Source organism: Pogona vitticeps, chromosome 12 (genome assembly GCF_051106095.1).
Source record: "Pogona vitticeps strain Pit_001003342236 chromosome 12, PviZW2.1, whole genome shotgun sequence".
In the NCBI taxonomy this organism is placed as follows: domain Eukaryota; kingdom Metazoa; phylum Chordata; class Lepidosauria; order Squamata; family Agamidae; genus Pogona; species Pogona vitticeps.
This window is the reverse complement of record NC_135794.1, coordinates 25,665,702-25,686,216: the sequence shown is the minus strand read 5'-3', so window position 1 is coordinate 25,686,216 and position 20,515 is coordinate 25,665,702. Positions and strand designations below refer to the sequence as shown.

General features: G+C 51.2%; 1 protein-coding gene across 1 annotated transcript; it reads right to left on the bottom strand.

Moving 5' to 3' along the window:
• Nucleotides 1–11,868: 11,868 nt before the first annotated feature.
• LEO1 (LEO1 component of Paf1/RNA polymerase II complex) lies at nucleotides 11,869–19,544 on the bottom strand. The gene is made up of 12 exons (XM_020790050.3): nucleotides 19,350–19,544; nucleotides 18,058–18,855; nucleotides 17,772–17,876; nucleotides 17,154–17,248; nucleotides 16,378–16,523; nucleotides 15,883–15,967; nucleotides 15,647–15,741; nucleotides 15,234–15,368; nucleotides 14,807–14,942; nucleotides 14,195–14,381; nucleotides 13,795–13,892; nucleotides 11,869–12,137 (listed from the first exon to the last, which is right to left on the bottom strand). Exons 1-12 carry the CDS (start codon nucleotides 19,480–19,482, stop codon nucleotides 12,030–12,032), a joined length of 2,121 nt encoding a protein of 706 aa, XP_020645709.3. The 5' UTR covers nucleotides 19,483–19,544; the 3' UTR covers nucleotides 11,869–12,029.
• Between the last annotated feature and the right edge of the window lie 971 nt (nucleotides 19,545–20,515).

Genomic DNA, 20,515 nt, shown 5'->3' with positions numbered 1-20,515 from the left:
AGCTCATCTCAAGGTGGAGACAGCTGCCCTACAAAAAGAGGTTCCAGTGCTTGGGGCTGTTTCACTGAGGAAAAGGGCATGTATGGGGGCACCGGGTAGAGATGCCTACAATTGTGCATGGCACTTGAAAGCTTTAAAAGAAACGAGAATATTTTTCTGAAGTTCAAGCCATCATCACAGGCTGCTAATAAGGATTTCATATCAGTTCCCAGGGGATGACGGAGATGAAGATGGCAGTGGGCCTCTGGTCCTGCTTGTGTGGGGTGGCCACTGGTTGGCCACAGTCGGAAGAGGATACTAGCCAGGTGAGAGGGCTTTGCGTTGATGGTTTTGTGACTCTCTGACAGCCAGAACAAATCCTTGGGCTCCCCAATCCTTAACGGCAAGATGATGTGTTTTGAGGTTCTGGAGGTTCCAGCAGGAAGACGAACATAGGCTCTGGATGCTTTAAGACGTCTTTCCACCCTTGCAGGAAGGCACCGATGCCTCCTTGCCCTGGATTAGCTTGCCAAACAGAATAATTGCCCACTGCCAGCCTCACACCCAGGAAGGAATCGGTGCCAAGGCTGACATCACCTAAAGGCAGCTTTTGCTGCAAGAGCCCTTTGATTACTCACAGGCAGTTGCTTGCTTCATTAAAAGAAGCTCTCCTTCCTTGAACCAACTCAGCTGCAGTGTATAACACAAAGCATCACGTTTTGCCTGGCTTTATTTGCTTATCAGACATGTAGCAGCCTGGTGGGGCTCGCCATGCTCTTTGGAAGCACATGAAGCTGCTGAAAGCAATGTGACTTTCTCAGATGCACATGGAAATCCATCCCAAAGCCTTGATTGGACACCAAAGGGGGACAGGCTGCCTGCTGCTGCCGTTTCTCGCGGGGGGAGGTTTATTTATGTATTAGTGCCATTTATGTTCTAGGGAAGGCTTTCCTACCAGAGAGTCCCCTAAATTCAAAAGGGCTCTTTGGAGAAGAAAGATGGGGTGGAAGGGCTTCTATAGGTTGTGTTCCTTGGTCAGAAGGAAACAGTGGAGTCAAAGAGCAGTGAAATTGCAAGAAAAGGGCCCTGTCGGTTCCAACCCTACCTGCAGCCAGTAAATACTTCTGTACTTTGGAGGTAGCCTTGGCTAGAGAGGGGAAATGTGACTTTTGGACTCCAGATCCCAGGGAACGTATGGGCCCTGTGGACTGAAGAATTCTAGGAGCCGGATTGCAGAAACAGGAGAAAGTTTTCCCACCTCTGCTGATGAGTAAGGGGTGGCTGCGTGAGTACAGGAAGTGGCGTTGTGAATCAGGAGGAGGATTTCTCTTGTGGCTCACTGATGTGGCTCTGTAGAACCTAGAAAGCACTGGGCTGGTCAGCGGTTGATGGTCTAGGAAAACATTGCCCAGGAGGGGAGCTAGACTCTCCCCCACCCACCAAAAAGAGGACATTGATCATGGATGCAAGGAAGCTTCAAATCCTGCTGCATCATTCCTCCTTCATAGGAGAACTTTGCCTCCTCTCTCAGTTAGAGTTAATTACAGGTCTCAAGTCAAGCCCAAGGTTTTAGGAAAGCTGGCCTTTTGTTGGCTGCAAGGCAAGGCCTGTCCCTGCTTTACACAGCATCTCCTTCTTTCCCCTAAAGATTTTCTTTATGCTGACTGAACAGGTTCTCTAAATTACACAGAGAAAACTAGGACATGGTTCTTCTTAAATCTGATTCCTAGTCCCCCACCCGTTACCCCAATCCCTGCAGATCAGCGCTGGCACAGACAGCTCACTCTGTAAGCCTTCTGCATCTTCTTGCAGCAATTCAGCACACCATAAGAAGCCTACATACTTCCTCGGGGTCCTTTGAGCTCTTCAATTCCAAATCTCCTAGTGCAAAGTCACACTGTGGCAAGACCCTCCGATTTCAAGGCTGCCCAAAGGCCGTGCAGTTAATACACTACAGTCCCGGAGCTCTCCGCTTCAGGGGGGAAGACGAGAGGAAGCAGCTGCCTGCTGAGCCTAGCCTTGGGCCCCTCCAACCTTGGGTGGTTTGCTCTGACCGGCAGCCATGGCTGCTTTCCAGGGTTTCAAGTGGGATTCTCTCCCAGCCCTTCCTGGTGGCGGACAGCAGGTGGCCTCCCGAGGCCGAGAGTGACTAGGTTTGATCCGGCTCAGTAGGCAGGAGCCGTTGAGATCTGTGTCTTGAGGGTAGTGGTGCTTTTGGCGCTTACCCTGTAGGTTTCCATGTACTGGCAAAGGGGAAGCGAAGACAGAGCCGACCCTCTTGTTACGTTAAGGGGAGGGGTGATGTGGCCACCACCTCAGGGGGCTCTGCTGAAGGGAGCAAGGAGGCAGCGAGGTGCCAGGAGACTGGCTGGTGAGGAGTCCTGCAGTTCGAAACCCAGGCAGCTGCCTTTGGGGGTGGGGGTGGGGTGGAGGAAGAGGTTGCTGCCTTGTCTCCCGTGTGGAAGAAGGATGATTGGAACGGCTTCTCTGGTTGGGCTGCCTAAAAGGCACAGGAGTGGGAGCTCTAGCTTATCCTTCTTTGCCCAGGTGAGAAGATGCTTGGGGTGCGTGGGCCTCTTTGTCTCCAGGCACCCTGCCTTAGGGGACAAACTCCACCTGACTCCATCGGATCAGGGTGACGAGCCAAGCCTTTTCCACCTGGTCTGCTTACATCTCACCCATTTCCCCCAGGAAGCTCCACTGGCCACACCGTCCGTAGGGGTTCCAGGAAAGAGAGCGTTTCCCACGTCGCTCTAACCACAGCATCACGTGGTCTCTCTTCAGAGTTGTGGCTTTCCTTTAAGGGAATCAGCCCTCACAAGGGTCCTGCCAGCGTCTGTCCACGTCCGTCTGTAAACAAAGCCAGACAGGATTGAACCCACAGTCCTTGGTGGAGGCTGGGATGATGACATGCAATAGCCCACGGTTTGTTTGAAGATATGGACGGTGACGTGTCACGTCCAAGTCATGATGATGTTTGTGGGGATTGCTCTGCTTTGTTTTTGCTTGTCTTTCTGTCTGTGGCTGGGGACTCTTGCACACAGAGAGATGAGGTGGTGCAACCGTGTTTGCCAACGCAGGATCGGAAAAGGAGGAATCCTGGATGGGAACAGGCAGGGAACTGAGAAGAGAACACCAAAGCTAGGACACCACCAGCTCCTTTCCTGATTCTTGGGCAAGAATCTGCTGGCCTTCCTCCTCTCCTGTCCGGTCCAAAGAGAAGCATGAACAGTCATGGCTGTCAGGAACTTCATTATTTGGTTACAAGATGATTAGTTCCTGTATTTCTAGGTTGCCTTTCCAGTGCCGCGGTCAAGGTGGTTTCATGGTTAGAAACCATGTGCAGAAAATCACAGGGATTGAAGAACTCCATCAATGATGGTTTCCTTTGATAAATGTGCAGGCTGCACGGACATTACTCCCCAGTTACTCTCTTCCCTCGGCTTCCATATTTTCATGAATTGTAGAAGAGCACCGCTGGGTGGTCTGAGGACTCCAGAAGGGAAAGCCTTTGGAGCAGCCCTTTGCCTGCTCTGAGGGTTTGGACAAAGGTCTGAGAGCCTGTGTGGTTTGTCCACACCCAAGATGTGGCTCTTTTAAAGTTTTGCCAGCACAAACGGGTCCTTCATAATGCATTTATTGGAATGGAAGTTGAGGTACTAAGGCTTCCTACAGCTTCAAAATATTCCCCTGTTGGGAATGGAAGGAGGTTCAGAACAATTCTTTCTGTGGCAAGAAACAAGCAGGAAATGATTCAGCCAGCTGTAGCCAAGAGCTGGGTGTCAAACAGAGATATGTATAGATTATACATGCAATTGTAAAGCACTCTTTACTTCCTATTAGCCCAAAAGGCTAATTCCCCCAATGATTGTGCAGAACATGGCTTATATTTCAGGCCAATTTTGTTTCCCGGGCTTAATTAGGCAGGACGGGGAGAAGAGGTTTGTCTGTCTTTGCACACGCGTCCCCCAACCAACGGCTGCATGAGGAGAGTCTGCCTCCAGAAGAGCCAGAGCCGTCAGGGCTCTTAATTTCCCAATTTCCAGCACCGAGGGGTCCATTGCCCTGTGCTGATTCTGGACCATGAAAAGAAACACACAAACAAACAAACAAACAAACAAACAAACAAACAAACAAACAAACAAACAAACAAGCACACACACACACACACAGAGCCTCGCTGTAAGACATGCTTATATGCCTGCACTTAGGTCAGTTTTACTCTGTGCTTGCTTGAGGGCGTGAATTGATTCGATGACTTGGAGAGTCCTGGCCTCTTGCCATCAACAAGGTGTGGCCGTTACCTGGTTCGTTCTTTCTTTAATCCTGAATGCAGGTAGCGGATGAAACTAAGTCAACCTTCTGATGTTAGCCACTAAAAAACAAACAAACTCTGAGCATGATTCATAGCCTTTATGTATGGTGGAGGGTAACCCGAAGGAAGAGGGCTAATCCTTTTTTGCCCCTTTGTATCACAAGCTAGATCCTGATCCATTTTGAAAATGGCACATTAAGAGTGAGAGCTGATGTTTGGAGGAGGCTACAGGATCTAGAGAATCTTGTTCCAGGCAAGATGGGGAGGGGGCGGGTCGTCTAAGTCCCCTCACGGCTGCCCTTGACATGCAGTGCCGCGGACAGGGCTGGCCTGCCTTTGCTCCCATTGCTCCGGAGCCCCCACTGTTAGGAAGATTTGGGGGCGTCCTCCAGAAAGGGAACTTTCTCCAAGCTCTGCTTTGGACGAGGGGGCAACAAAGCCCTCAAGTGGCCCTTCTCTCTGCAGGGCTGTTGCCTCTGCATGTGCAGAAGAAGAGGTGAAGCACGGAAGGGAAGGTCAACGGGCGTGGGGAAGGCGCCCCCCCCTGTGAATTCACTGCCCCCCTCCGACCCACGACACCCACTCGTGGGCCTCCCAAAGGCACACAACAGGGGACAGCCCTCTTTGGGAGGGGGGATGGCAGGCTCCCAACACCTCCCTCAGTCCTCCTGGGGCTTGGCGGAGGAACGAGGCAGGTGGCCGGGGAGCAGCCGAAACAGAGGGCTTGTTTCCATGGGAAACGGCTGGATTCCAGGGAACAGGTTTCTCCCCCACTTCCTTGTCCTCCAGTGGGAAAATACTTTGCTTCAAAGTGGTGAAACACTTCAAGGAACGCCCCCCCCCCAAGTAATCTCAGACTTAGAAAGGCACTCCTTGCTGGATTGATCTGGGGTGTTGCCAGGTTTCTGCCTTTCCTCCCAGCTCAAGGGCAGCTCTTGCCAACCACGTGGGGGACACGACACACCCATCAGCTGACTGGGAGGCCCCCAAACGAGATGCCCGGCTGCGCCCTCGACCTTTCAAAACAGCCCCTTTGAAACAGGTATTGATCGCTTGCTGTGCGCGAGGGCATGGAAAGCCCCAGGCAGAAGGACAGGCCGCTGGGGTGGTGGACGACACAAACGTCAAGGATGCTGAAAACTGGGAGTGAGACGCAAGGTTCCTCGGCTTGGGGGGGGGCGTGGGGGGTTCCCACTTACCTTCACGTTACAGATCTCGGGTGCAAAAGGATTTAAACTCTGCTTGTGCGGGGGTTTAAAACTGGGCTCTCTTGACTTCTCAGGAAATGTACATGTACATCAGTGTGTCTTTATGCCACAGAGAAAGAGAGTGAAAGAGAGTGCTAGAGGATTCTGGGTGATGTAGTCTATGGAAATTATCTTTTCCAGGGACTGGCAGAATGAAGCGCGGGGAGGGGGGGGGAGTGTAGTCTCTTAAGAGGTTTCAGTGTGTTTGTGTGTGGAAGAGTCAGCTTCGCTGATAAAAATTCCTCACTCTTTGAGCAGAATGTGACGCTGGGTTTCCCGTCCCGCCCCGGCCACACAGTTGGCAATTCGTCTTTCCTGGCTGCTGTGTGCCTGACCGACACTCTGTTGAAAGACACACACACCCCAATGTTTTTCTTCTGTGTAAAGCGAGAGGTTGTGGCAAATGTGGCTGACATGTTTGCCTTTTTTAACCAAAAGAGAAATTGGAGGAAATCTGAAGGAAGGCAGAGAGCTGATCACACCACGAGACCTCATGATAGTGTGGAGAAGAGAAGCGCCAGTTAGTTTCGCCCCAGGGAGAGAAGGAGAGGAAGGCCAGGATAACGATCTTCAAATAGCTGGCACTGGTGAGGGTTCCCACAAAAAGAGTGTTTACAGGGACAGAATATGGAGAAAGAGAGGAGTGGGGGGGAGAGCGGTCCGTGCCTGTGTACAAGGCCTTGCGTTTGCTGTCTGGAGAAGGGGATTCCTGCATTTCTCTTCCATTCCTGATTTGTTTTAAACCAGCAAGACCTGCCTAGCTCTGGCTCAAGGACAGCCCTCTGGCAACCCCTGAACAAGCCCACCCTTTGAACGCTTTCCGATCGGGTTGCTGCCAGCCAGGTGTGCCTGAAGGCCACTCAAAGGCCCCTCCAGTCCTGGAACAGATCCGCTACCTCTCCCAATGCACAGGCGAACTTTTGGTCTCCATCCTGACCATTCATACCCCAAGGGCCAGCCGTGCCCGTCTTCGGACTGTTCTTCTGTGCCGCCTGCCAATAGACAGCCAGTTCCTGAGCACCTGCCTTGAGCAAGACCCACACCCACACCCACCATGGGCAGATAACAAATTCCTCACTGGACTGAAGCAGCTCCTTTCCTGCATAAAACTATTTCTCAGGATAAATTCTGTGATCTGTGACCTAGAGATCAGATGGAAGTGAACAGTCACCATCAAAATAGCCTTGGGATTAAAATTCTCTCTCTCTCTCTCTCCTCTGTAAAGTCAGAGCACCAGGAGAAAGGGTCAGGGAAGGCCTATCAGCTGATTCATTCATTCGCAAGGCAGAAAAAATAGCATCCTTTTAAAACCAGAAGGCTGCTTTAATGTTTTTTTTTTCCTTTCAAAAAAGAACTCTTGATTTGTCTGGCTGATCCATCCCTTTCGGTCTTAAAGAGTCCCTTCTTGTTTTCATTCAAAGCTTTTTGACTGTTACATAAATGTAGCCAGAGAAAACCCAGAACGAATAGGCAAATCATGTTTCTATCAGCAAAAGAATTAGCACTCTGCTTAGCCAAGGCTTACATGCTAAAGCCCAAATAGCCTATTACATAAACTATTTTTCCCATCCAACCCAGTGGAGAGGTCAACTCGTGGAGGGGTGGGGTGGGGGAGAGGACCCCCCTGCAGAGTCTTCCTAGGCTCAGGCAGAGCCTGCTTCATCACTCCAGGGCTGGAAGCAAGGGTGAGCTCACTGACGCCAAGAGATTCAAGCACTACCCGCAGCAGGTGGGACCCTTTCGCCAGAAGCCCTTGGGAGCAGACCTTAGGGGATTGGGGAATCCGCCAGCTTCGCTTTTTTTGCATTTGATCTGTTCCAACCTCATCTTTCCATCCAAGGTATGAAGAAGACATTGGCCAACTTTTGGTAAGCTTTTCCTAATAAGAAAAAAACCCCAAGGAATTCTCCTGCTTCTCTACCATCCACACTCAGCAGGTACAAGCCGGTGCTTCTTGAGATGTTAGCTGGCACCGTTTCAGGGCCCTGTGGCGAAAGAGCAAGCATGAGCTCAAACAGCTGTCGAAGGGTTCTTGGTCTGAAACCAAAAAGCTTCCTCCATATGTAAAATTGAGCCTAAGACCTGGCTCGCTGTCATGAAGATTTTCTACATATAAAGAACGGTTTGTTTCTGTAACATGCCTGGACCCCACTCCCCTTCCTACAGCCACATTGACTCTGAAATGGTAGGATCCTGCTCCAGGCACATGACATGGTGGAACATCTGCCCACATGTTCCAGTTCTTATTCACTGATCTGGTGCTTTGGGGATATAACTGCAACTGAAGAGTTTTGCAAACATCCGCTTTGTAGGGTTGAGTTGGAGATTCCCTCCCGGATAAAACTCCACAGGGACAAAACGAAACAGCTGAGCAGAGTTTGGGGCTGCCAGGGCGACCCTAAACTGCAGCCCTCCCTGGAGAGGCCCCACCGGCTGTAGGAAGAGCTTCTCTTCCCCTTGACCCAGAGCCACCCTGAGAGCTCAGCGCTCCCTCTCTACCTCCTTCCTTCCCTCCCTCTCTCTTACTCTCCCAGCGAACAGAATGTTCCATTGTTAGATCAGATAGGAGTCCGTGCAACCCTCTCTGGGCCATTTTAAACAAGCTTCCTCCCTTTGCTATTGAGGACAGAACTTCTCATTGTGGAAAAGTGCCAGCCTGGCCTTCTGATAGCAACAGATCTGAAAAAAGGTTTCCAACCACCACATTTTACAAAAGTGATTAAACCGAGCATCTTTTGCAGCCCCAAGTCCATGCAGCTGGGGACGGGGGGGGGGGGCACTCATTAACTTAGAAAGCCAGCAAGCCAACCCACCAATCCGGTCAAATCTGTGGGAGTGGAGAGATGGAAGACCCCTTGCAGAAAGAGGCAGCCCCCTTCCCATGCCTTGTTTTCCACAGTGGCCAAAGACAGGCCTCCAGGGAACTCAGTATTTTCCCCAAGTTAACCACTTTCCAGACCCCACTGGCAGTGCTGTCTTGCTCCCGATTCTGCCTACCAACAATGAGTTACCCATCCAGATCCTTAATGCTGAACATTTCCAGCCACTCACAAATCTCAGTTCTCAAAGTGCATTTCCTAAGACTTCCACACAGGCTGGGTACGTGTCTAGACTGGACACTCCTGACCCACCACCTCTAATGCTACTTCCACAAAGGCATAATCACAAATCTGAAATGGTCCGATGCCTTCTGTGGCTCAAAAATATAGTTTGCCACAATTGAATTAAGCCCCTGGAAAGGACGCAGAACCCACAATTGCTATGCAGTTAACATTCTCTCTAGTCCCAGTAATATTTAGTTTACCTGTGAATTAGTTGTAAGGGATGGAAGGAAAGCAAAAGGGCTCTATTCATACATATTCTGAAAACAGATCCAGCTGTTATGCCATAATGGACACCTTCTGAATGGCAAAGCAAAAAAAGCAAGTGAATATTTTAAGAAGCCGCTCCTTGCCTCCTCAGGGCCCTTCTGGTGGCAGGCACAGAACTGCCTGGCAGACAGGCAGAATTTGGGCAAAGGACTGGCTGCTGGGGAGGGGGCTTTGAATAAGCTGGTGCTGTACTTCCTTTTCCCACGTGCTTTTCAATTGCTTTCAGCGCAGTTGTGTTTTTAATGTTACCATCTAATTCTGTTTGAATAACACGATCAACCCAGGTGCATTGATCTTGCCTGATTTCAGGAGATAAGCAGGATTGGGCCTCGTTAACATTTGGATAAGAGACCACCAAAGCATCATTGGGGATCCCCGGGGAGGGAGACGGGAGAACTGTTCCAGGGCTGCTGCTAGTCAGAGCTGGCCACACTGGGCTGGATGGAGATCAAGGCTCTCTCTCCTCCTCTTCTGTTCCTAGTTCGGTTCTGATCCTGTTTCCCCCAATTCATACCTTTGTTTGCTGGCTTGAGTGGCAATTTTGGGAGAAAGGCAGCCTATCTACCAAGCAGTCAACCAAATGGGAAAATGGATTCCTGGATTCTTAGGAAAGGCCACATGCCGGCAAAGCTCTCATCTGATCTTCCTTGAAAGAGTTACACACCCTGCAGAAGTCCCAGGGAACTGAAACAACGTCTCTGTCGGTTAGGAGAGCCGTGTCAACTCTCAGTGCTTTTTACAATCTTATCAAAGTTTCCCTTGGCAAGTAGCTGGGAAATAATAATTTGTGATGACAAAACCAAGGCTGAGTTGCCCAGAACGTATTTTGTTTCGGCATCTGCTCTTTCCTCCCCCCCCCCCAAATTATCACATGAAGGTTGGTGGGTGGTGGTGATGGGGGGGGGGGAGACTGAGTGGTACCACACTCAGGTTACTACACTCTGCTGGCTGGCTGTCCCTTTCCCTCCTTGGAGGGACACAGCTCCTCGTTCACAAGGCAACCGGAGCCGCCGCTGCTGCAACCCCGGGAACATGCCGGGAGGACACGGGGGGGGGGGGTTGGGGTTGGGTTCTTCTGAAGAGAGACCACTTTGCTGGCTGGAGGCACTGAGGGCCGACTGAGGCTGGCACCCGTCCTGACATCCAGTCCATCTCACTGATGTCTGGAGAACAAAACAAGCCAGGCTGCCATCAAGCAATAAAAAAGTGTTATCGCTTGGGAAAGCAGCCCCGAGGGGCCGTCTCATGCCTGACCCCCGAGAAGACAGACTGTCCTCCCGCTCTTCCGCACAGTCCTGGGCAAAGTACAGGGCATTCAGGAAATTATCTGGAGTTTTCTCCTCTGCCCCCCAACTCTGCACAAGCCCCGGAGAGGGAGCGGCATCCTTCAGAGGAGCCCCATCACAACGCATCGTCTTTGCCTGCTCTCAGAGCTGGGAGGCATTATTACCCTTTGGGGCTACGGCACTTCTGCGCCCATGGCTGGCTGGAGATTTAGTCCAGGAAAGACGCACCCCCACTTTCGAGCCACCCCGGCAGGGTCTGCCTCCCACACTGTTGCTTGCATACACTAATCGTTCCTTTTCAAAATGTAAAGTTGGTCTGAGCCACAGCTAGACATGGAACACATTTATGTGCTCCCTGACACACACAGTGCTTTATCCTCACATCTCAGTGGCATTTAAAGATGAGGCAGGATCACATCCATCACTTCAGATGCACCTCTGAGACATACCTACTGAACAACTGAGTGGGGTTTATTGTGAGAGAAGGTGTGTTCGGCTGCAGGTAAAGGTAAAGGTTCCCCTTGACAATTTTTATCCAGTCGTGTTCGACTCTAGGGGGTGGTGCTCATCCCCATTTCCAAGCTATAGAGCCAGCATTTTGTCCGAAGACAATCTTTCCATGGTCACATGGCCAGTGCGACTTAGACACGGAACGCTGTTACCTTCCCACCGGGGTGGCCCCTATTTATCTACCTGCATTTGCATGCTTTCGAACCGCTAGGTTGGCGGGAGCTGGGACAAGCGACGGGCGCTCACTCCGTCACGTGGATTCGATCTTACGACTGCTTGGTCTTCTGACCCTGCAGCACAGGCTTCTGCGGTTTAGCCCACAGCGCCACCACATCCCTTGTGTTCGGCTGCAGTGAGACCCAAAACAACGGATTCAAATGACAGGACAGGAGATGTCCATGGAAGATTAATATCACCTTCCAGGTGGCAAGAATAGTTTGACACATAGAACAGCCTTGCCCCCCCCCCATAATGGAGTGCGCCCTTCTTTGTACATGGTTTTTTTTTTCCCCAAACACAGGCACCAAGGACGCTCTAGCTTCGATTCCTGTCCTGGCCCAAGGGCGGATCAGATGATCCTCTGGACCCTTCCTACCCCACGGTTCTGTGAAGGGAGACAGACGTTTGTTCCACAGTACCATTGGGCAGAGCGGGCCCTTTAAACCCTCATTCATCCGAAGCTGCCTTCCTTCATAAGGAAGGTGCATTTACAAGACGCCACCTCAGTGTTGAGACCAGATTGGTCTGAATGAAGGGGCTCCAGAGGTGCCGTGCAATGCTGTCATGTTTAAGCACAAACAATACCAAATGACCCGCAATAAACCCCAGAACAGGATGAGGGCTTCTGCTTTCAAACGGCTGCTCTCCCAGGTCCCAAAGCTGGGGCCCCATCAGGGATTTCGGGAGTTGTAGCCCTAGCCCCCCCCCCGTAACCCTTTCAAGCACAAAAGAGGGCGCAGGCAAGGAAAAACCTCCACCGTGGGCTGTCTGTCAGCTGTAAACGTCTCGTTTTGGCCTTGCAAACTTTAACAAGGCATGCCAGTCATGCTTCACAGGTGGGGAAGTACCATCATTTCCACGGCCCCGGGGACACATTTGAGTAAAGCAAGACAAGGCAACTGAAGCACTTTGGGGGAGGGGGTGTCGGGGGGGGCTGTCGGTTGGTTGGCAAGACACTTTATTTGTTTTAATATCACATTAATGAAAGTTTCCTTTCTAAAAAAATGGACAAAACAAACCTGGTGGGCTTGGACTTGCTTCTTGGCACAGTCTCTCTCCTGATAAAACAGTCCTCATGCCAAGCATCCAAGCCGGCTGGGCGTTAGGCTTCCTCGTCCTCATCTTCTTCATCGCTCACCACGTACTTCCTGTGCTTCTTGCTGGCCTTGTCATCGTCCTCTGCCTTCCTCTTCCCCGAAGTCTCCCCCTCCTGCAGGACAGCCAAAGGCAGCACTAATCAAGGCCCTGATTGTTAAATCAGGAAACCCTCAGGGACCGGACACAGGGCCCGATGAATGTCACACCCAGGCCCACCCCCCACCCTTGCACCCCCTTCCTTCCCATGTCCAGGATGCATTTGTATTGGTCCGCTCTTATGCAGGGGCTGCTGGTGCTGGTGGTGAGCATGAATAACACTGTAGAAGACGGGTGTGGAACAGAAGCTGTAACTAGAGGCCAGATGACCGAGCAGGAAGGAAGATGAAAACACCGGGAAAGAGTGAGCGGGCCAAGGGGTTAGAGATAGTCCGATTCTTTTTAAATCATAAAACCATACACACACAGTAAAGAACATAAAGAACTGGAAGTTGAATCTATTTTGTATTAAGGGTGCACGCACACAGAACACCACAAGGAGCATTTGCTATTTTGAGCAGTTAAACCTTCTTGCCGCGTTAAATCTATACTGTCAATACAGTCTCTAATCCCAGCTTGAGCAGCCCTACTGAACCACTTGCTGGAGGGGGATTCGGAAGTTGCGTGACATCTACTGATTCAATGAGTCTACTCCAGGGAGAGCTTGCAATTGGGTTTGGGGCAAAGCATGCAAAATGAGCCTCCTTTCCTTGGTCCCGTCTTTCTCCAGGCACAAGGAATGACCAACTGAAGCTCCGAGAAACGCCAAGGAGCAGCAACCCTCCCTTGGAATGGGTCACTGTGCCCCCCCCGCACAGTTAACGCCCCATTCTGCCCCCCCAACCTGGGAGTGGAGCCCTCCCGGTCACTTGCAATTCCAGTTCTTTCTTTTCGCCCACATTCTGACAAGAGGCAAACAAATCTCAACCGATGGCTGTCCTTTCTACTTGTAACACAAATGTACTCCTCCCTTTCCACATTCTTTTTGGAAAGTTCTGCAAACCTCAAAACCTCAGAAATCCTGCAAAGCCCTTCTGCAACTGGTGGCCCTGGAAAGCTCTCCAGAAGCATCCAGCTGCCATGCGAGAGGCAAACATACCAAAACGCAGAGGGCTGAACCTCCCCGAATTTGGTGCAGAGGAGAAGGTGCCCGCGCTCTCTGTCTTGCTCTCTCCTCTCTTTGATCCTTCAGCGCCCCCCAGTGGTGAAGACAAAACTCAGCCCTCAAACCCAGTGACTTCGAGACAGACACCCCACCCCCAATTCCACAAGCAAAGGGGACTTTGTTGGTTAGGTCTCTCCCCCCCCCCGGAGTGGAGAAGCTCGGGACAGCCAGAACAACAACGCAAACCTACGAAAGCTCTACAGACCATTCCTTGTGGACTAGCAGCTTCCTCTCCTTTGCCATACCAAACGTGAAACAACCGCTGGTACCCTTGCATTCCAGACGTCTGAAGGACCCCCTCCTCCCTTCCAGGCCTGCCCACCCTCTCAGATCACCCAGTGAGGACAAAGGATCCCATCAGGGACGGCAAGCAGAAACCACTGGGGAAGGCTCTCAGAGGCAGCCACGCCACAGGGAAGCTGCCACTCCTCTGGACAATTCTTGAGCAGAGTCTTAAAATACCCAGAGAAACAGGGGGAGCAAGAGAGAGCTGTGTTTCAAACTCCATTTACAAACAAGAGGTACACTTTGCAGCCCACAGACAATACACCAACACGACATTTCTCACCTCGTCACTGTTGAGTTTTTTTGATTTCGTTGTTCTCTGTGATTTATCTTCGTCCGATCCCTCATCGCTGTCTGAAGAATAAATCCGAGCACGCTCTTCTGAAAGGGACAATAAGAGGGATGACTTGCCAGCATTCAGGCCAGGAACATTATTGCGCTAGAACAGCTGGCTGCAGCTCAGAAACCCATCCATGTAAAATCTGTTCAAACAGAACAAGCCGGGAGTCTACAAGAACCACAAGCCACCCACCCAACTTGGCCAAAGAAATGAGCTGTCTTTTCTGAAGGCTCTGCTCACTGCATTTCGGTGCTGACCTCCCTCTTTGGCAAAGCCCAAAGCAGCTTTTAAAAACCGCCCGCTGGATTTGGTTCAGGCGGTCTGAGTTGCAGCAAAAGCCTACCTCTGATCCCTCCTTTATATCGGTTCTTGATGGCTGCCAGGCTGATGGCTTCTTCCCCTTCCTCCTCCTCCTCGTACCGATCCGTCTCCAAGTAGCTGGCGTTCAGTCCCCGCTGGTGCTGCTTCTCCCGCATCCTCCTCTGCTGGGACTCTCGGCGGATGGACGCTCGCAGCCTCTCCTCTTCTTTCTGGGGTGTCGGGAAAGAGGACAGCAGGATGTGCCAACGGAAGCACAGAGCTTTTGTAAGGAGGGCTCGGATCAGATCAGGAAAAGGTAGCTTTCTAGGGTTAAAACATTAAGCGGCCAGGGGATTCTGGGAGCTGTAATCCAGAAGAGAATTTCTCACACTTTGTCTTGGATTTTGCCACGCACTTTTCTTGATGCAGTTAAGGCATCTTCCAGTGTCTCCAGACCCCCTGCTACTCTTTTGATGCTTTGGGCCTAATTCTATGGCAGGCATGGGAGGGGAAAACAAGAGGTGGGAGGGTGGGTCTTACCCACTTGCTTTGTTACTTTTCTCTCTCTTTTTTAAAAAAGAGACCTTTCCCTACTTAAAAGGCAAATTCTGACCCTCTCCCCCTGCCTACCCCAAATTCAAACCCAAACGGGTACCTTAATCATTTCTGTGCGCTGGGACTCTGGATCGCGACCAGCCATGGGCAAAATGCGGATTTTCTGAGTCTTTGAACATCTGTCTGCTAGAGAAAGAGTCATCTTCCTGTGGGTGGCACTGTCTGTGGAGTGAGGCCTGTTGGGGAAAGGGTCACTGCCTTAAAACACACTTTTCAGGGAACCTCCAGATAAAGGAAACATACAGCATTAATAGAGTATTATTTTGAAGCAGTTTACACTTAAAAAAAGAAATCAAAAAAGGAAAATGGGCAGAATCCACCATTAAAAGTTCCTTTTTCATTCAGAAGAGCAGCGGCCACATTGAGCCAGTCTGCCCTTGACCACGTAATAAAGTAGGCCATCTTGCCCCTTGTTTCACGTTGGCCACCATTCCATGCTTGGAAATCTGAACCATCCACACGCGTACCTGAAGGTTAGCTTTGTCTTGAACACCGCCTGGCCTTGCAGACCGGTTCCCTGCCTGATGAAGAGGTGGTTGTGGTCGCCCTGCAGTGGGGCCTTGTACACATCGAAGACCTCGTTCCCCAAGTGCAGAGACATGCTGCAAGAAGAGAGGAAGGCGAGAGCCCAGGGGACCGGCTTGCAACTGCTGCAGAGGAACGAACGGTCCTTCCACGAAGCCGGCCAACCCCCACCTTAGGTGCCCATCACCGTCACCCCCACCCTTTTCAAGTGGAGCACCTTCTCCCTCCGATCCCATCCCTTGGTGCCTGGGCTGTTTTTAGGCAGCAAACAGGATGGAAGCAGCCTGCCCCCCCTTTTTTTACTGCCTATTTTATACAAGTAACACAGGAAATATAACCTGGTCATATAACTCACCTCCCGTCAGACCATTTGACAATTCGTGCGTTGCTTTCTCGGATCTCGCTTCCTTCGTCATCTCGGCGAGTTCGCCAGCGGATCGTGTTCTCGACCTGTCAGGATAAAAAGATGTCAGCATGCAGAAGAATTCCTTCACACAGGATTGGGGCCCGAGTGTTAACAAAGGGCAGGCCCGGACCCAGGAGTCCTTGTCAGGATGCAGGGTTGGGTGGGGGTGGAATTGACAACCTTACCTTCAGTTTTAACCTTGTTCTGCCTTCTTCGTCCAGCATCTCCTCATCTTCAAACTCATCCTCATAATACTGAGGATCAAAAGGCCTGTAAGAGAATTAAAGCGCAGGAGGGTAAAAGCAGCCGTGCTATTCCATTCACAGTCAAAGGGGCTTTGGGTGCTAAGCTCCACAAAGCAGTTTTAAGGCTTAGCCTCCAGACCCGGCTCTTTCTGCCTGAGCCAGGTGGGCAGAAAGCCTTCTGTCTTCCCACCTGCAGCCCTTTCCTTCCCCTGAATTCCATCTCCCTCCCTCATCTCATAGACCAGCTCCCCCCCCCCCCTTGCACGATGTGGGACTACAATTCTCATGATCCTTGGCCAAGGATGACCTGAATTACAGACCAAAACATCAGAGCGCGAATGAGGCTGCTACAAGTTTTACACCTGAAGTCAAGCAGGAACGCTTGTTTTGGTGATCAGTCACCTCATGGGTGTTCTTTATTTATTCATCTTGTACCTGGGCTCCACACTGAGGAAATTGGGAAGCTTCACAAAATATAAGTCATTTCCTAAGTCGGTGTTCACTTTTGGAATTTCAACTTCTATTCGTGTTTCTGGAATAGGTTCCTCCTCCTGCTGGTCCTCATTCAGCCCATTCTCATCCTAATGAAGAGGAGGTTAAAAAAAGAAAAAGAAAAGAAAAACAACACATAAGGAATAAAGATTTTTTTTGTATTTGATACACCCAGTTTAGAATCTGTGTGCATGTAACTGACCCCAGAAAGAGTATGTGTATGTGTCTTTAAGAACTGCTCCTAGATTTGTCCGTTTCCTCTTTCCCCCTTCTACTTTTTCTTTTGTCTTGCGTGTTTTCAAGCCTAAACCTTCAAGCATGGATGTGTCTGGTTTTGTTTAGCCTTGCTGTTACTAACGACAGAGAAAGAAAGCAAACTTAAGGAACTTTAAGGAATAATCAACCTTATTTTTTAACTTTCACATTTTAACAAGGTACCATGAATGTTCACAAACCGGGTCATGGCATATATTGCAATGAACAAAACACCATCAGCTGAAGGTACCGCAGCTCTTTTGCCAGACACTGCAGACAGCAGCTTTAATACTAATTCCTGAAAAATCAACACACTGCCACAGAGGGAGATGGGAAACAGGGCCATTTCATCAACCCTGCTGAAACCTTGGCTCACTCAGACCTGGTCTTTGCCCTGAGCCATTTCTGAGATGGTGGTGGTTACCGCCTGGCCCCATTCTGAAGGCAAAGAGAGAGGTACTCACAATTGGCTGCCCCGGTGTTGGGGGCTTGTCTTCCCCGTCACTTCCCGAAGAGATGTCGTCTGCTCCTCCAAACAGATCCATGGCATCCCTATTATCTTACACAGAGAGAATAAGCCAGAAGTGTCACCACGTTACCTCCTCTCCAAACGGACCAAGCAAGTTGGAAAGGGAAGTTGGAACTGCACTGGCAATTTTTTTAAAGTCACCATATACAGATCAGTGTCATACAATATGCAAGAACACAAACACAATCTTTTATGTCATCTTGCATCCGGAAACAAAGATGTACGTTGTGTTGAAAAAAAATCAAAGAGCTAAGATAGAAAAGCCAGGGAGAGTAAGAGGTAGATGCCAAATGGGGGACTCAGATCCCAATTCAGACTCAGAGCTCACCGGGCATTGCCAAGCCAAGTCTCTTGGTCTCAGCCCCACCTACCTTGCTGTAAGGAATTAAAGGACCATTTTGAATTGCAATGTTGTCCTGCCTTCCCTTCCAGCAGCTCCAGGTGGTGTACCTGGCCTTGCCCCAGTGTGTCTGAGGAGGCTGCAAGATGACAAATGCCTCCTTGAAGGAAGAACAGAAGAGCCACCCTGAAGGCGGGAGGCGGCACCACTTACCTTTCTGCCCTTCCGCATCACTATCCATTTCAGAATCTGATGAAATCTGCTTCTTACGCTTCATGGGTGGCACTTCGTCATCACTGTCGCTGCCTCGTGCGGATTCTGAAAGGAAATCCTTGTGTTTAGGCATTCAGAACGAATTCCTGCAGGGCCTTCGGGGTGAGCTGACCCCCCAATCAGCCTCAGGCAACCAGCAATGATGGCAGTGGTAATCCAACACCCCCCGAGGGTCCCCCGGTTGGCACAGGCCACGCCACACCTTCACATGCCTGCCCTACCCTACCAGATTTATGCTCGTGCTCCTCCTCGTCCTCGGAGAGCCTGCGCTCCTCCTCGTCTGAGTGCTGGGGCCTCTCGTCATCTGAATTCTGCATCTTCTCTTCATCAGAGTGCTGCGGCCTTTCATCCTCGTCTTCCGAATTCTGTCCGTTCTCCTCGTCCGAATGCCGAGGCCTTTCGTCTTCATCGGAATTGGGCAGTCTTTCCTCATCCGAAACCAGGGGCTTCTCTTCGTCCTCTGAGTTGTGCGTTTTCTCCTCATCGGAGTGGTCCAACCTCTCCTTAGGGTCAGGCACAGCAGCTCTCTCCTCGTCCTCAGAGTTCTTCTCCTCGTCCGAATGCTGGAGCGGCTCTTCGTCGTCTGAGTTCTGCAGCTTCTCGTCATCCTCGGACTGATCGCTCTTGTCTTCCTGTCCCCACCTCTCGTCCTCTGAGGGCACCTTTTCAGATCCTTCTGCCTCGGAGTGGTGGCTCCCTTCATCTGAGTGATGGTCCTCATTCTCCTCTTCATCCTCACCGTGACCCACTTCCGACCCACTGTGTTGCTCGACATCTGACTGGTCGTGGTCTTCACGGTCAGAGTGTCCCGAGCCTTCGGACTGATTGTAGGACTGTTCCGATGGATTGTCGCTGCCGCTGTGGTGAGAGGCGCCATCGTCCTCGCTATCGTCACCAAACAATTCTTTATTGCTGGGTTTTAAAGCCTCTCGGGCATCTTCTCTGTCGCTCTCGCTCCCAGAAATGTTACTGACGGAGCCTGCGTTCTCTTGGTCTGAATCTGACTCAGAGCCAGAGTCTGAATCTGTGAAATAAGGGAATACTCACAATATTAACTGTTGGGGTGTGTGTGTGGGCGAGTGACATTGCCCTGCAAAAACCCAAACGCCCCATTTTGTTGCCATGCTTTTCCTCCAACCAAAATTAACCGAGGCGAGCGCCGCAGATGCTACTTTCCTGCGCCAGTCCGTGGCAGGGGGGCACCAAAGGGTGACACCGGGGGGGGGAAAGAGTCCCCGGCCAAGCGGGTGGGGGCGCTGCCACGACGGCGCCTGCCTCCCCCCCCCTCTCCCGTCTAGGCCAGCCTGCAAACGGGGAGGAGGTTCACAGGGCCGACCCCTCCCCCCACCGTCTGGACCGGCCCTTCCTTTCCGGGGAGGGCCCCCCCCTGATTCTCCCCCCCCCCTCCTGCTGTGAATCCCCTTCCCTCCCTCCCTCGCCCGCCCGCCCGCCCTTCCCTCCCTGCTGCCGAGCAGGAGCCCAGGGGGAGCTGCCCGGCCACCTCCGCCTCGGCCCGACCTTTCTGCTCCGGGTCCGTGTCAGCGTCGCTGCCGAAGAGCTCCTCCATGTCCGCCATTGCGAGAGACGCCTGGGCGGACCCGGCAGAGGACCTCCCTCGCCCCGAAGGCGGGCGCCGCCGTTGTGACGCCATCAAGCTGCGACTAGTGTTGGCGGCGGAGGGTGAGGAAGGCCGCTTGGGGAAAGAGGGCCGCGGTTTGCACGCCCGTGGTTTTTTTTTTTTTTTAATTTAAAGGATTGGGCGAAACAGGGACACCAACTGTCGTTGGGATGGGTGGGGGGAAAACAACCCTCCTTTAGCCGAAGTTCTCTATGGTTCCGAGGGGGGCGCTCTAGCTCCAGATGTATCTATGGCGGAAACGCTGTCCCGCGTCCAACCGGAAGCATCACCGTAGAGCTACGAAAAGTTAGAGCTCGCTCTCTTTCCTCTCTCTTCCGGCGTGGGAGTGACAGCTGTCTGGAGAAAACCCGAGAAACCCCGTTTCCGGTGCTTCTGTGAACGAAATCATGGTCAGCACCGCCAAATGTTCGCCGTCTTCAATTTGGAAGGCCAAATAAGAGATGGATGGACTCCCTCAAGGAAGCCACAGGCTTGAAAGAGTTGGCCATTGCCGACGAGGGCTGCGATCCATCTCCTTCGCCGGGGTGACTGGACACGTGGGCGACTGCCTAGTCCACCAAAGGGAAACAACCCTTAGAATCTATAGAGTTTTTTTTTTTGGGGGGGGGGAAGAAGAGACAGATTGTGGAAGTTACAGTTTTTTAAAAGTTACTTTTTATAAGCTCTGCTTTTGCACCTCTGCCTCATCACGTTTCCTGGAACCCCTGCACGTTTTATGTCAAGCTCTTTAATTATAGTATGAATTTTGTTTTTTAAAGAACCATACAAGTCCCTACAGGTAAAGGTTCCCCTTGATATTTAGTCCAGTCGTGTCCGACTCTTAAGGGGTGGTGTTGCTCATCTCCGTTTCCAACCCATAGAGCCAGCGCCATCATGTCCCGCTATACAAGTCCTTAACCACCATTAAATTGGGAAAATGTCACTTTGTGCAAATTATTTCCAAAGAGATACCTGCATCAATCTATTATTTGGGGGGGGGGGAAGCAGATTCTTAGCACCCCAAAAAATTTCACCCATTTACACTGGTAGAACAGAATCTACACAT